Source organism: Actinia tenebrosa, unplaced genomic scaffold (assembly GCF_029948245.1).
Source record: "Actinia tenebrosa isolate PJP-AT-01 unplaced genomic scaffold, QUT_ActTen_1.0 PGA_scaffold12__29_contigs__length_12842862, whole genome shotgun sequence".
Taxonomy (NCBI): domain Eukaryota; kingdom Metazoa; phylum Cnidaria; class Anthozoa; order Actiniaria; family Actiniidae; genus Actinia; species Actinia tenebrosa.
Genome location: NW_028292572.1, coordinates 9,923,513 through 9,938,782, shown reverse-complemented (window position 1 = coordinate 9,938,782; position 15,270 = coordinate 9,923,513). Strand labels below are relative to the sequence as shown.

Sequence of the window (15,270 nt, the reverse complement as noted above, 5' to 3'; positions counted from 1 at the left end):
AAAGAAATGAGGCTTTACTCATCTCTTCTCTTTTCTTTCCTTTTCTATTCATTTTCTTAGTATTCCTTTTTTCTCAGTACCAAACTTTTATCAACAACAGATGGAAATATCAGATGGCAATTCAACACCTTCCGTCATTCTATCCGGCATATTTTAATAAAGTCAGGAGAAATCCTGTCATTGAAGAACTAAATTGTCAGGCCAATCAATCCTTCGCGCATGTATTAAATTTGATCGGTTGGTAAAAAAATATTAGAAGCTACGTTTCTTTACGCGTTTTTTCACTTCCGATTTGAGTTCGACAAGTATTATTTTTTTGTAAAGTTCTATAATTTTAATCAAAAGAGAAAAGCTAAAAAAAAAAACAACAAACAAACAAAAGACAAAAACAAAAACATAAAAAAATACGCGGCAAAAAAACTATTATTATCATTTCACATTGAATCGTGCCAATGTAGCATTAGTATATAACCTACTATATAAGCGTACCGACTGAATCCTTTCGACAGATGTTTTGCTTTTCTGGGCGTGAACTCGTGGATACGCGAAGCGTGGATAAGGTAATAGGTTGAGGGGCGAGAGTTGTTAAGTTAAATATAACGAAATGGGAAAAGGATGGGAACAGTTTATGACATAAGTGGGAAAGAAAGATAAATGAAAATGGAATGGGAAACGAATTAATGGGAAAAGTGAAGAAATGTGTGAAAAGAATAAAGCTGGAATTATGAGATTCAGGATGAGAGGATTAAAAAAGGAATAAAAGAGGAAAAAAGGAAAGTATTACCCCAAAGTAGGTAGACAGACTTTCGCATATTAACGAGTTCTTTTAATAGATGTTTGCCTAAAGCAGTTTAATCACCTTTAATTATCTAACATTATCGGCTATTAACGTCAGAACTCTTGTATTGTGGCGTGCGCCATGTAAATTCCCGGTTGGGCTATTTTTAGTAACCACCGGATGCAGATTAAAGTTCACCTTATTTACCCTACCCCGTGAGTCATCAACTTGCGCGCCCGCTCTTTCCATTTCATTTTTAGTCAAAGCAATAGATATGGGTTGCATGGATGGATAGATGGTATAGATGGATGGGATGGACGGATGGAATGGACGGTTGGGATGGATGGATGGATGTATGGGTGGAAGGATGGATGGATGGGGGATGGATGGGGGGATGGATGGATGGATGGATGGCATGGATGTATGTATGGGGGGATGGATGGATTGATGGATAGATGGATGGATGGGATGGGATGGAATGAACGGCCAAACGGACAAAACTTGTTCATTATTTCCAAGTGAAAATAATCCTTTAGCTGGTGCACGTAAAGCGTATTGATGATATCATCGAATGTCACAGCGCAGCTGAAAAGAGAGATCACGTTGGATTTTAGAATGCTAGGATATTTTTTTGTGACGTTTTGCCTGACGGTGAAGGTGGATTTGTTTGATGTTGGTTTAATTCCTAGGACTTAAAATATTATCTACAAAATAAATCTGTCAAATATTTACATCACGTCTGGAATAGTCAATGCAAATTGCAGGAATTTTCTTGGCTTAACTAGTAAACAAGTCGATTGTTCCAATCAGTATTTTTCCTTTGTTTTAGTTCGCTGAAATTCGAAATTTATGAACTTGAAGGCAGCTGAATTCAGTATAAATGACAATATCAAAAAACATGAATAATCCTAGACAAACATTTGTCGTTTCTCATACTTGCTTTCGAGATATTTCTGACTTTTATAAGAAAATATCTTCTGGATTAACAATTAACAAACCTGTCTTAAAATTGTCTTGAATACGAGGCTTAACATGGAAATACAAAAGAAATACCATAAATTCCATCGAGAAAATGTGATATTTCTTTTGTATTTTCATGTTAGTCTCCCATTCACAATACTCTCGAGAAGAGATTTTTATTTCGTTCGCTTTTTCTTTGTGTCAAATCAAGCATAAAATTTTAAAAACGAAAGATGATAACACCTTAGTTTTCAGAGTTCCTTAACGACAGAGTAGTTACTATAGTTACCATCAAGAAATGCAGGCCGTGGCAGTTACTGCAAAGCAGAGATGATAGGCGCTTTCCATTCGATTAAAAATTCCGGGTCGAATTTTCAAAATTTGATATTTCCAAGAGGTGATATTATTAATAAAGTAATTAAGTAACACAACTACAGCTTTTCATAGTTGAAGTGGCTGAAAAACCAACGTGCAATTCAGTAATGAAAAAAAATCTGTGAATTAATTTTAGCAGTAAGATTTGTAGAATACGATTTTCTTGCTTTGCTTTAAACACAGTTTACCTCGTATTTACGTTGATTTTTTTTCCTGTTTATTTATCTTGGCACAGTCGAAAACAAAATAATCTACGAGGGGAAGATTTAACTTCAAAGAAACATGGCTAAAATTAAAGGACAAGAACAAGTTTTTTGGCGGTTCTTGCTCGTGCTCGCTTGCTGCAGTGAAGGTTGGTACAATCTGTATCAGTTTATCTTAAACATAATTAACTTTCTCTTATGAATTACGAAAAAAATAATAGATGAAAAACTTATTGACAAGGAGGTAGAAAACAAAACACGTTAGAGTTAAAACTGTAATAATTGTATTTTTTTAAGCTAAACTAACGAAACATATTTTGTTGATGTCTGCTTCGAGTCAGACCCCGTCTCTACGGTATTGGATAATCATTTTTGAAACGGAATCTTTTCTTTACGGATTGGCCTTGAATACGCCGCTTTTCGAAAACGGATACGAGTGAGTGGACACGAGAAGACGATTCGAAAATAGTACAGTGTGTGGACGAGAATCAAAAAATAAAATAAAATAAAAGTCCTTCAACAAATATAACTATCTTTACCGCTATTATCTGTTGATGGCGATACAAAGAATACGCATCGGCAGTGCAATATTAACCATTAGTGAGAATAAATTTAGGCTTAAATATATGTTCGGTCAAGCGACCAGTAATAAGACGATATTCACTGCTATGACGTTTCCCAAAGTTTGCCACTGAAAACGTGTTTTATCCTTGATTTCGACTTTTCTCTGATATTCTCAAGTCTAAAGTTATACTAAAACAATTACTCACCGAGGCTCAGTGATTATGGTGAATATTCACCGATAATCCATATGGCTCGGTGAATAATTGTTAATTTTTTGTGTCATTTCGCACTATATTAGGACTATACTACCATTTGATGATTAGATTTTGTTAAGCAGTTTAAGAGTGACTTTACTGATCAGACCCTGAAATAATTAGTAGTCTAATAAAGGCTATTTGATCTTATTCCCATTGACTTCTTTTTACAATCACTCTATTGAATCCATTCAGGTAGGCTGTAGCCACTAGAAACTGTTACACTTCATAAACCATTCAGGTAGACTCGTGGTACGTAACGCGTCCTTCTCAAACAGTAAATGTGATGTCCAACAAACAGATTTTCTGTTAAAAATGTAAAGAATCAGCTAAGCCAATGAGAACATTTTCGTCTTCCTTAACCAAACAACGTGAGAGAAGGAATCAACTTATCACACGAAATGTCGTCTTTTTTGACATTTATTGTGGCAGGATTATGGCAGTTCTTTGGCAAACGAAAAAAACTGTATTTGGGCAGGAAAATGTTTTTCGAGGAAGAAATACGGCCATTTTTTGCGCGAAGTTTATGAGTAATCACACAGTTTTTTCTGTAATGTAACAAATATTTTCGTTTACCGCACGAAAACAACAAATAATGGGAAAAAATTGATTTTTTTGTAAGAATATATAAATAAACAAACGTAATCTTTTTCTTTAGGAAAGAAGGCGACTCAAGTATTGACAAAGAGTGGTGACCTCGTCCTTGGAGGATTATTTCCAGTCCACAAGAAAAGCAAGACGACAGAGAGCGCGTGCGGGGTGTTTGCACTTCAACCAGGGTATCAATACATGATCGCCATGCTATTCGCTCTGGATAAAATCAATAACGACTCGTCACTACTTCGGAATATCTCGCTTGGAACGACGATTTACGACACGTGTGAAAGTAGCACGATCGGGGCAGATCGGGCTAAGGATTTCATAAAGTACACTCTTAAGGAAGGTGATGCCGCTCCCCTGGTGGGCGTGGTTGGGCCCTTTTCAAGCGACGTGTCCATAGCAACTGCGCCGTTGCTAAGGGTGTTTGGTATCCCTCAGGTTAGTTATGGGTCCACTAGCGCCACCCTGAGTAATAAACAAGTCTATGGGAACTTTTTCCGAACGGTTCCTTCAGATCACTTCCAGGCTAAAGCCATCGTGGATATTCTGAGGCATTTTGGATGGAATTACATATCAACCGTTAATTCAAAGGGGAATTATGGAGAGAGAGGTATGGAAGAACTGAAGGTTACAGCTGAAAAAAATGGTATTTGTGTAGCCACGTCTCGCACGTTACCTTATCTACCAACGACAAGCCATTATGAAGACATCGTGAACAATATCAAACGACAAAAACACGAACATACCAATGTTATTGTACTATTTACGACGCAGTCTGATTCCACGGGGCTTCTGAAGGCTGCCTCAGCTCTGGGGGCTGATCGTTTCTCGTGGATTGGGAGCAGTGGATGGAGTAATCGTATGGATGTTATTGACGGTAGAGAAGGCATTGCTAACGGCTCCATCACCGTCAATCATCTAGATGGGTATGTAGAAAGCTTCGAGAGATATTACACCAACGTGTCGCTTCACATGCAGAATCCTTGGGGCAGGGAGTTTTTTAAACAGTTTCTTAAATGCAATAATTCAGATGTGAAGGAACCGAATGGGAATGTCAGCTGCTGGATCCCAAATATGGAGCTGTCGCCGGTGCGTGTAGTCATTAATGCGGTTTATGCATTCGCGCATGCGCTTCAGGATATGCAAACAGCTTTGTGTCTCGGAGAAGGACTGTGTGAAGAACTGAAGAGTGCACTGAGCAAGGAACAACTCGTGGGGTATCTGAGAAATGCGTCGTTTCCGGATATTTCGTCGGATTTGATGTTGACTTTTAACGACGACCAGGAGATGGATGGCAACTACACCATCATGAACTTCCAGCAGAAGACGTCGGGGGACTGGGACTATGTGAATGTGGGCGAGTGGGGAATGGTGATGAAGAATAATAGCCTTGTGGCGAAGAATTTCAGGATTGATGAGGACAAGATTTCTTGGGGTAACGCCGTATCGAGCCCACCAGTTTCTATCTGCAGTAAACCCTGTGTCTATCCTAAAATAAGACAACCTCATGCTTCCCATCCAAGATGCTGCTGGGACTGTATCAGCTGCCATGCGAATCAAATTATTCTAAATGACAGCTGTCAATCATGTCCCCAGGGGTACCGCCCACAGGCCAATTTCACCTCGTGTGGGATGATCCCCCAAGTTCACCCTGACTTCAGAGCGGCCCTTGCTATTTTCATTGTGGTATTGACAGCTCTTGGTATTGTAGGGACTTGTCTGACAGGAATCTTTTACTTGAAGCATTTGAACCACCCTGTCATCAAGGCATCAGGGAGAGAACTTAGTTTTCTAATCACTCTTGGAATCTTGCTTTGCTATGTTGCTGTTTTCCCTGCCTTCACGAAGCCATCACCAGTAACATGTAGTCTAAGTAGGTACTTTGGGTCGGTATGCTACACGTTCTGCTACGCACCGCTACTCATGAAAACTATTAGAATCTATCGTATCTTTACCTTAGCCAAGAAAACTGTCGCCAGACCTTCAATGGTCAGCCCTAAATCTCAAGTGCTAGTAACCTCAGGGCTCATATCAATACAGTTCCTCATCACAAGCTTATGGATCCTATCCTCACCGCCTCAGATAAAGTACAACTATCTCTCCCTGGAAGAAACAGTCCTTGAGTGTCAGACAAATAATCTGACACTTGTATTCAATTTGTCGTATAATCTAATTCTAATCCTCCTGTGTACGCTCTTCGCGTTCAAGACCAGAGGGTTCCCAAGGAACTTCAATGAAGCTAAATACATCGGTATAATGATGTACCTAACGTGTTCAATTTGGATCACATTCCTACCGAGTCGTCTCAACACAGATGATACATATGTTAAAGTTTATATCACAACAGGGACGTACTTCATCAATGGTACTATCACGTTGATCGGTGTTTTTGGTCCTAAGGTCAAAGTTATTCTCTGCGCTCAGGAAGGCGAAGTTAGTATACACGGTGATCTTAGTGGGAATTCCAATAACAAGGATTTTACGCAGACGAGAGCGATGAATAATACTTCTTCTTCGTTAGGTCCTGCGCGCGTGAACAGGTTATATTCGGGGCATGTAATAGAGATAGGGCAACAGGCATCGAGGACGACTTCCCCTGAGAGTCTTTCCCCCCCTACAAGGCAAAATTCCAGACTAGACAAGAACGATGATACGACAAGAAATGGTGCGCCTTTGAGTTTGGTGGTTCCTGGGCAAAACGCAAAAAACCACATAGTAAATGCTTGGCATAAAGTATAATAAATTCTTAAATAAAGATGCATGCACAAAACTCGAACAGAGAACTTCCAAGTGGTCTTCATGTGAGGTAATCATTGGAAAATCGTTTAAAACCTTAGCCATGGAGGGCACTGGAAATGCCTGGGATTAGTTCTGATGTAATCGAGAGACCACAATATAGAAAACGTAAAACGATGTACGTGAAGTGTTTGTACGAAAGAACATCGTACATGATCAGCGTTGGTATATTCACCAGAATTTAGTTCTGATGTAATCAAGAGACCACAATATAGAAAACGTAAAACGATGTAAGTAAAGTGTCTGTATGAAAGAACATCGTACATGATCAGCGCTGGCATATTCACCAGAATTTAGTTTTGAATTGATCAAGCGACCACAATATAGGAAACGTAAAACGATGTACGTGAAGTGTCTGTACGAAAGAACATCGTACATGACCAGCGCTGATATATTCACTAGAATTTAGTTCTGATGTAAAAAAAAAACAAACAAACAGAATGAACTGAAAAACAGTAAGGATGACAAGCATCAGAAAAGAGCTCGGAATTTAATTAAATTATTATAAGAATCTTTAAAAATCAATATTACATTTAGAATAATTTTATAGTAATCTTTAGGTATATTAGATTTAATAAAACCGAAAAATAATCACATAGATGCTCAAATATTCACACTCGCTTCATGTAAGGTATGTCGGTATACTTCAGGTTCGAGTTCCAAATTACCGCTGCGTTCTCCTTGATTACAGACTCAGTTACACAGGGTTAGCCTCGTATCAGTGTCTAAATATTCACAAATATCAACGGTAAAGTAAAGAATGCACAACTTCAACAATACGAACACTTTGAAATTCCACGGACCTTCTTTAGAATATAAATAAATATTCTGCACAAAGTCGAGGCACCTGAGCAAATGAGCCTGTAATCAAGGAACACAGCGGTAATTTGGAACTCGAAACTAGAGTATTAGCCGTGATTCAGTACGGAAGCGTAATCAGAAATCCCAACTCCAGATACCAAAGGAACCCGGATTATACGGAGGACTCCTGGTCAGAAACTTCATAACACAGGGTACGGAATTCCTGAATTATTTCGAATGGTATAAAGTTTTGCAAGACGGAATCAGTTCGAACTCCTCGAAAATTGTCTCGCAAATATACGAAGATTTGTCATACGAATTCCAAATTACGAATCCTCTATGATAGCTTAGATTTTTAACTTACGTGGGGCGAGACAGGTTTTCATTGATCTCAGCTTCATGATTCCTGTGAGGCCTTAACATCAACATCCTGTAGAGAGCTATTCTTGGCAATCAGCTTGGCCTCCTCTCGGGCATCATTTTCTCGTATAATGAGAGATACGATTTCTGCCACTTGATCTGAAGTTAGGTCCACATCTTCGATACACAGTAGTTCAATAACCTTGTAAATATAATGCAATTAATTAAAGCTGGTTACATTTTTTTCTTTCCTTTCCTAATTTCCTTCCCTTTTTCCTACCTTTTTTCTTCCTTCCTTCCTTTCTTTATTTATCTTCCTTCGTTTGTTCATTCCTTCGTTCGTTCGTCCCTTCGTTCGTTCTTTACTAATTCCTTTCCTTTTTTCCTTCCTTCCTTCCTTCGTTCATTCGTTCTTTACTAATTTCCTTTCCTTCCTTCGTCCGCCTTCGTTCGTTCTTTCCTAATTTCCTTTCCTTTTTCCTTTCCTTTTTCCTTCCTTCCTTTCTTTTTTTCCTTCCTTCCTTTTTCCTTCGTTCGTTCATTCATTCGTTCGTTCGTTCGTTTGTCCATTCGTTCCTCTTTTTCAACGTTGGAAATTCAGGGGGCATATAGCAATAGTACACTCGCCTCTCACCTCTGGGGTCTCTGTTTTGATTCCTGGATTCTCTTTTTTTAACCCTCCGCAAAATCCAACATGCTAAATCCAGCCCCAATTAGCCGCGCCCAGACTTTGATCAGCCCAGAGGCTGTTTCAGGGTATCAATAAAATTTAAAGGTTTTTAACGGATTTGAAGAAGGAGATAGATAGTCTTTATATCAGGAAGCCCGATAGACTTAACCCATTCACTCACCGTTTCCACATCGTCTAGGTCAAGAGCACCATCTTTATCCTGATCCAACATATCAGCAATTTTCCTGACCTTTGCTTCGCTGGGTGCATGCTGTAGTTTTTGGATTGTGCCTATTAATTCCTCAGTAGTAATCTTACCATCACTGGAAATAAAAAGGTTTATTAAATTAACTTTCAAAAGGAGGGTGAGAGGGAAGGAGATGGATGAAAGAAATGGAGGGAGGGATGAAAGGAGGAATGGAGGAATATGTGAGTTGAGCTTTGTGTGCATAGAACATTGAATGTAGTGGTATTGCATGTGAGTGAAAAGTGTCCCCAATTAGTGCAAAAGTGCTAGAACGACTAGACAATTAAATAATGTTTATTTATTTATTTGTTTTTTTTTTAAGGGAGGGTTGCCAGAGGGAAGGAAGGAGGAAAGGATGGTGGTAAAAAGGATGGAGAGAGGGAAGGGAAAGGATGAAAGAAGAGGAGGGAGGAGTAAAAGGAGGAATGGAGGAAGGAAAGGTTGACAGAGGAAAAGAAGGATGAAAGGATGGAGAAAGGGGAAGAATAGCAGAAAAATGGAGGGATTAAGGAGTGCAGACTGTGGTTGGAGAAACATAGGAAGGGATAAAGATACCGATAAAAGGTTGGGTAGAAGGACAAGAGAAGAAGGGTGGGGGGTATTAGGATTCCTAAGACCATCTTGCTTACCCATCAGTATCTATCCTCAAAGCTTCAGGGTTTTCAATCAACTCCGCTTCCAGTTTCTGTAACTTCTTTTCAATATTGGATATCATATTATCCACCTTCTTCCCTAGGCGTGTTGACCCTAGTGACTCGGATAATGCATTATCTTCATCTTCAATTTCAAGTTCCTTCAATTCCTGGACATCAATGAGATAATATAATAATCTGATAATCAATCGAGGAAGAATGGGTGGCGTAATGGTGGGGGAAACGACAATCATAAACAGTGCTACTAACCCCTCTATATTCTTCTCTGTCTTCTTTGATTTTAGTCAACACTCCTCGTACATTTCCTATGCCTCTTTTCAGAGTCAGCCAATCCTTCTTTGAGATCTCTTCTTGTTGGATGATTTCAGCATGATCCTAAAAAATACACGCAAAAAAAAAACCACTTAGGTTTACAAATTGCTGAATGAATTTCATTGCAAGAGATAGCAGCCATAATAGTGTACCTAAGAAAAGAAACTAGCTACAAAGTCATTGTCAAAGGTACATGCTAATATGGCAGCTGTGATGTCATGTGAATGCTAAATGAATCTCATTACATAAGATAGCAGCCATACTGGTGTACCTAACAAAATAAACTAATGACAAAGTTATTGTCAAAGGTACACCAATATGGCGACTGTGACGTCATGTCTGACAATAGAGACGGCAGCCATATTGGTGTACCTAACAAAAGAAACTAATGGCAAAGTTATTGTCAAAGGTACACCAATATGGCCAGTGATGTCATGTGAAAACAATTTATTCCTTACCACTAAAATTTCTGCAGCTTCTGCCAAAGCCTACAAAAGAATTAAAAAATGAAAACAAGAAAAATGCTTTTGAAAATGACAGAAACCAGAAAAATAAAAACTGGGGAAAAAAGAAACTTGGATGTTGAAATGTAGTGCATTTACCCTCTTTTGTTTCTCCATTTCTTCTTCTTCTTCTTTTCGTCTCACTTCTTCTTTTTCTGCAGCAATCATCTCCTCTTCTTTCTTCAGTAGCTCCAGACGTCTCTTGTTATCTACTTCTTCTCCAGATAATTCTGCAACTTTGATCTCTGTTACTTCAACCTGTGTATTTATCACACAAGTGAATTAAAAAAACAGGACCCCCTTTTTTAGAAACTGGCCAAGTGGTGGCTACGGCCTTGAATTAGAGGGTTTGTGGCCCGGGGAGGGGGGGGGGGGGAAACTCTTGCCCGTTTAGGGGAGGGATGTGCCACTGAGCGCTCTGAACCCTGATGCTGTTCCAGAGAAAAAATCACTGAAATTCATACCCTGTTACAGAACAAGATTGCTGAAAACCCTGTTCCTGAGAGGAGAGAGCGTAATTTCATATACCCTAATCCAAAGCGAAGCATGATTTTATATACCCTGTTCCAGAGTAGAATTGCTGAAAACCATACCCTGTTTGGCGGCACGTACCCGTACAGCAAATATAGGGGAGTACCCCCCCCCCCCCCGGGGTTTGTGGTTGTCTTGTAGGAGGTTTCAACATTGATTTTAGGGAGTTCAGACAAACCCCTCCAGATCTGGCTTTTTTAGTGAGAAAAATAACAGTTCCAAAAAATCCTGCTAATGGAAATTAAGGTGTAAACTTACCAGCATTTCTGGGAGTATAGAGAGTGTTTCCTTGAGTTTTTCAACAGAACTGACATTTTCTGGTAGGTACAGAGCTCTTGACATCAAGAGAAGAGAAATGGGCACTTGTTCTTGAAGGTGCAGCTCCAGCCACTAGATAAAAGTATATAATATACATGTATAAAATGAAGGAATAATTTAATTTAATTTAATATCTAATGTCAAAACTCTCCACACTAGAAGAATTCTCTTTCTTCAAACATCAGTTTTATCAAACCCTAAAACAACCTCTGGGCTGATCTAAGTCGGGGCATGGCTAACTCACAGATCAAACCCTAAAACAACCTCTGGGCTGATCTAAGTCGGGGCATGGCTAACTCACAGATCAAACCCTAAAACAACCTCTGGGCTGATCTAAGTCGGGGCATGGCTAACTCACAGATCAAACCCTAAAACAACCTCTGGGCTGATCTAAGTCGGGGCATGGCTAACCCACAGATTGAACTATGAAATAACCAATTCAGTAGTAACAAATTCTACTCATATGTGATGCCGAGTCCAGAAATTGAACCTGAGAACCAGCAGTGAGAGGCCAGTGCATGGCTGCTAAGAACAGTATGCCACATTCCTTCTTTAAAGTACCTTGCGCTATCTTATCTCTTTTAGGACACATAACTCACCTGTTTTAGCTGTGATCTGAGTCTTGCCTCAGGTACACCAATAGCCCTCATGCCTCTAGCCTGGCAGGCTGACTGCAGTTCCTGGACTGTTAGGGCATCAACTCCTTCCTTCTTGATCATCTAAAACAATCAAAGGACAGTAAATAACACATCAAATTGAGCGGATCCTGGCAAGTATATGAAGCAACTTATGCAGCTGCAAATTGAGTCTTGAACTGGATTTGAACCCGTGCCCTGGCGATTCCGGTGCCATGCTCTAACCACTGAGCTACCAAGTCTCATATGAACTTCAAGGACACATTAGGTGGGTTTATCAGCCCGATAGGAAATAACATGATAGCTGAACACAGCAAATAGTATAAGGTGTAGCCTGTGGTAGGCAGTTTACCCATGTGGGATAATTCAACACCACTTACCAGATCATCCATCCTCAGTTGCCTTAGCTTCATGCGCAACTGGAATCTCAAGTAGTTATCTGTACCAATAGTCTGAAGTAACAGTAACCTGTTGATGGCCTTCAGCTGTCCTCTACTCATGTTGTCTAATGTTATTTCATCTTCAAAGAGTTTGGAGAATCGAATAATATCCTCATTGGAGGGCTGTTCTCCTTTGGTGCGTATCTAGAATGAAATGGAAAAGACATTTTCTTTCAGAACACATTTAGAAGAAGGTGATAGATACAGTTGAGAACCCAAAACAATTGGGTATTGGGAACCCTGTGTGGTCATGTGAGAGAGCACAAGGGAAGTTGTAAAGATTGAAAAGAATCCATCCCCCCATTCTTTTGAAAATCCATATATGATTATGTCATACTTGATTTCCTACACAAATTTCCAGTCCCTTCCATAAAGAGAAAAATGTAGTACTGTACAAGGAAATATCCCAGCATATACATCCACCTCACCCATGGAGTGGACAGATTTTTTATGTATACTCATCGCACTAGCTAAATGAAGTCATCCCTACTATAACCTATTACAAATGCAAATAAATGATACAAGCCTTACTTTCTCAAAGAAATTAGCAAACTCAACAACAGCCTTCTGTGATTTGCTTTGCTTTGCAGTGATGGCCATCTCTTCAACTGTATCCTGTAAAAACTTGGCCATTTCTATTTTGACTTTTAGCTGTTTTCGTTGGGTCTCTTCCTGTAACACCAAAACAAAACAACTTGATACATGTATTATCGCCTACAGCATGGCCAGGAGTATCAAATATAAAACAGATAAATAGAGGCTTTGCACCATCACATGCTGGTGCCTATAATGCAGCTTGAGCTGCCTGTGGTTAGAAGGCAGACAATAAAATTTCTTTTTGCTCTTGGGAATTGAATCCTTTCTAGTGTAAAACTGTATTGTTCCTGTCATCTAACACGTCACATAGAGGTTCAAAACTCCTATAGAGCATGACTTTAGACAACATCAGTGATTTCACTTAACGTATGGGAACCAAGGGTGGTAAATCGCTAATGTCTCTCACATCTGGGGTATTGAGTTTGATTCCCAGACTTGGTATCACACGTTCATGAGTAGGTTTTGTTAGGTCTCTCCCTTGGTTCCCCCCAAAACTACTTCACAGGTCAAGTATAATCACTTCATGTGCTAAGCGAAATAATTAAATGCTGACTTACTCTTTTTGACTTGTCTTCAAAAGTGCTGGGTAGGAGATTAGGAAACACCTTGATTACTACTGGGAGTAAGAACTCCATGAAAGGAATAACCAGGAATACGAGGAAAGGAACCAGCCGAAAGAGGTCTGCAGCTGTGCGTAAAAACTGAAAGTAAATGCAGTACATGACATTAAAACAGGTAATCAATGTTTGGGTAACAGAAGGGCACTTGCTTGTCAGATCTGCACCCCCTATTCCACCCCCTCCAATCCACACTCACAGTCAAAGAGGATGAGTTTTGAATTTGTCACATCTGGCCCAGCAGTTGTTTCATGGTATTAATAAACATGCTAAATGACATTTAACCCCCCTCCCCAAATCCATACTCACAGTCAAACACTGGATGAGTTTCAAATTTCACATCTGGCTCAGCAATTATTATTTATTCAGGTATTTATAAAATTTGAAGAATATGTAATATACTGACAGATATCAACCCCCCCCCCCCCCCCCAAACCTCCTCAATTAACCAACCTGTCTATGCTCCCGTCTAGTCAGAGTTTTCCCATTCAAAACCTGCCATAGCAGTCTGATACCAATTTTAGTTTCAAAATACAACAGTTTGAAACCGTTATAATAATGTTTAGCTTCATGCTTGACTCTTTCCCATAAAGACTTTTTGACTTCTGGCTCTACAACTTTGGGAAGCAAATCCTCTGGACTACAACCATACTGAAATGCCTTATCCTTGACTAATTGTTTCTTTTCCTTGATTGCTTCGACTGTCTCTTCTACTCTTGATTTTTCTTCAGCACGCAGAACTTCACTTGTTTTGGGGGTTTTTATTTGTTCTTTGAGTTCAGAACTTGTGATAAATGTTCTAACACCAATAGGATAAAGAAAAATTCCTTGTCGTTTGTCAGAGATTGATGGCAAATGATGTGGAAAACTATAAAAACCTAGTTGTGTGTTCCACTGATTCAAATTAAATCTATTTGGTACTACATTTGTGTGTAATTTCCACTGTACGCTTGGAAATTGCTGGTTGAGAGTTTGAAATGATTCCCTTCTGTTCCAGTCTGGCAGTTGTATTCTCTGACCATGTGAAACCAGTTCACTGTAAGCTAGATTAAAAGGAGAACCAAAGAACCAATTGTTTCCCAAGTATTTTGTTTTACACCTCTGGCTTTGATATTCATTAATATATTGATATTTCTGTCCTTGCTTCTTTTCTGAAGGAACAGAGCCTAAACTTCTGTAAAAAAGGAATGAAACAAGTAATTAGCCTTTTTGAAACTGGACTTGTGTATTATTTCAGTGAAAGTACCTCCCCTAGGCTCTACAGTTACAAATTGCATCTGCAACCCATGCAATATTTTGGGGGTGACATCATCATAGCCGGAGGCCATAGCCGCCATGTTGGTTGACGATAACAAAGCATTTCCCATAAGCTTCTATTCTTAGATCAACCAACATGGCGGCTGTTTCATTGTTATTCATACCTAAAGGGATTTTGAGTCATGTGGTTGTACCCCAAGAATAGAGTAAGTTTCACATAACTTCACATTGTTTGTCTACATCTAAGAATACATGTAACTGCTGTATCCTTAAGATGACACACTTTTAGATATTATACCATCAGGATTAACATACTGATATACATGTAAACTTGAGTATGCTCAATTTACATTTCAAGGAGCATATAAACGAGTACCATTCGATCTAGTAATCTTCATGGTAACATGTTTTGTCAACACGGTTAATCTTCACAAAGAAACCTTAAAAAGAGTATTTATATTTATCACTAACTCACCTTAAGTAAGCATATGGAAATCTTCGATAATCTGCAATAATAAAAGAGTAAGGAATGACTATATTTTGACCTCAAGATAGAAAAATGTTTATCCAGAAATATTGCTGACTTACGAGAGTGATTTGCTTGAAGCCAAGCAACCGAGGACCCCAAGCTTTTCTTGCCACTTTGAGCAAAATTTGCTCGGCTGAAATTTAAAAAATTGCAAAATGCCATGGCTTAGTCCATGTTAAAGTTGTACGTAGTCTTCTTTTTGTGATATTTAGGCGTTAATCTGAGATTTTAAGGCATAATTTTGAAAAAACTAATACTACATCTCATATC

General features: G+C 39.1%; 2 protein-coding genes across 3 annotated transcripts in view; one reads left to right on the top strand and one right to left on the bottom strand.

Moving 5' to 3' along the window:
- Positions 1–7,126, top strand: part of LOC116298676 (metabotropic glutamate receptor 3) — an 8,051-nt gene extending 925 nt beyond the window's left edge. Inside the window, exons 2-3 of the mRNA XM_089027890.1 lie at positions 2,349–2,465; positions 3,793–7,126. Of these exons, the coding sequence (XP_088884016.1) occupies positions 2,396–2,465; positions 3,793–6,473 (2,751 nt within the window). The 5' untranslated portion in view covers positions 2,349–2,395 and the 3' untranslated portion in view covers positions 6,474–7,126. The remainder of the gene's footprint in view (positions 1–2,348; positions 2,466–3,792) is intronic.
- The window catches only part of LOC116298626 (mitochondrial proton/calcium exchanger protein), a 19,336-nt gene extending 4,066 nt beyond the window's left edge, over positions 1–15,270 (bottom strand). The window contains exons 1-14 of one of the 2 annotated variants that reach the window (XM_031707147.1): positions 15,060–15,270; positions 14,947–14,977; positions 13,668–14,388; positions 13,155–13,298; positions 12,532–12,672; positions 11,941–12,144; positions 11,525–11,644; positions 10,866–10,997; positions 10,176–10,334; positions 10,032–10,061; positions 9,511–9,636; positions 9,238–9,410; positions 8,543–8,684; positions 7,696–7,893 (exon numbers count right to left, since the gene is read on the bottom strand). In XM_031707147.1, the coding sequence (XP_031563007.1) occupies positions 7,729–7,893; positions 8,543–8,684; positions 9,238–9,410; positions 9,511–9,636; positions 10,032–10,061; positions 10,176–10,334; positions 10,866–10,997; positions 11,525–11,644; positions 11,941–12,144; positions 12,532–12,672; positions 13,155–13,298; positions 13,668–14,388; positions 14,947–14,977; positions 15,060–15,162 (2,391 nt within the window). In that variant the 5' untranslated portion in view covers positions 15,163–15,270 and the 3' untranslated portion in view covers positions 7,696–7,728. Of the gene's footprint in view, positions 1–7,004; positions 7,894–8,542; positions 8,685–9,237; positions 9,411–9,510; positions 9,637–10,031; positions 10,062–10,175; positions 10,335–10,865; positions 10,998–11,524; positions 11,645–11,940; positions 12,145–12,531; positions 12,673–13,154; positions 13,299–13,667; positions 14,389–14,946; positions 14,978–15,059 lie in introns of those variants that run through there. The other variant, XM_031707146.2, reaches the window with a different exon arrangement.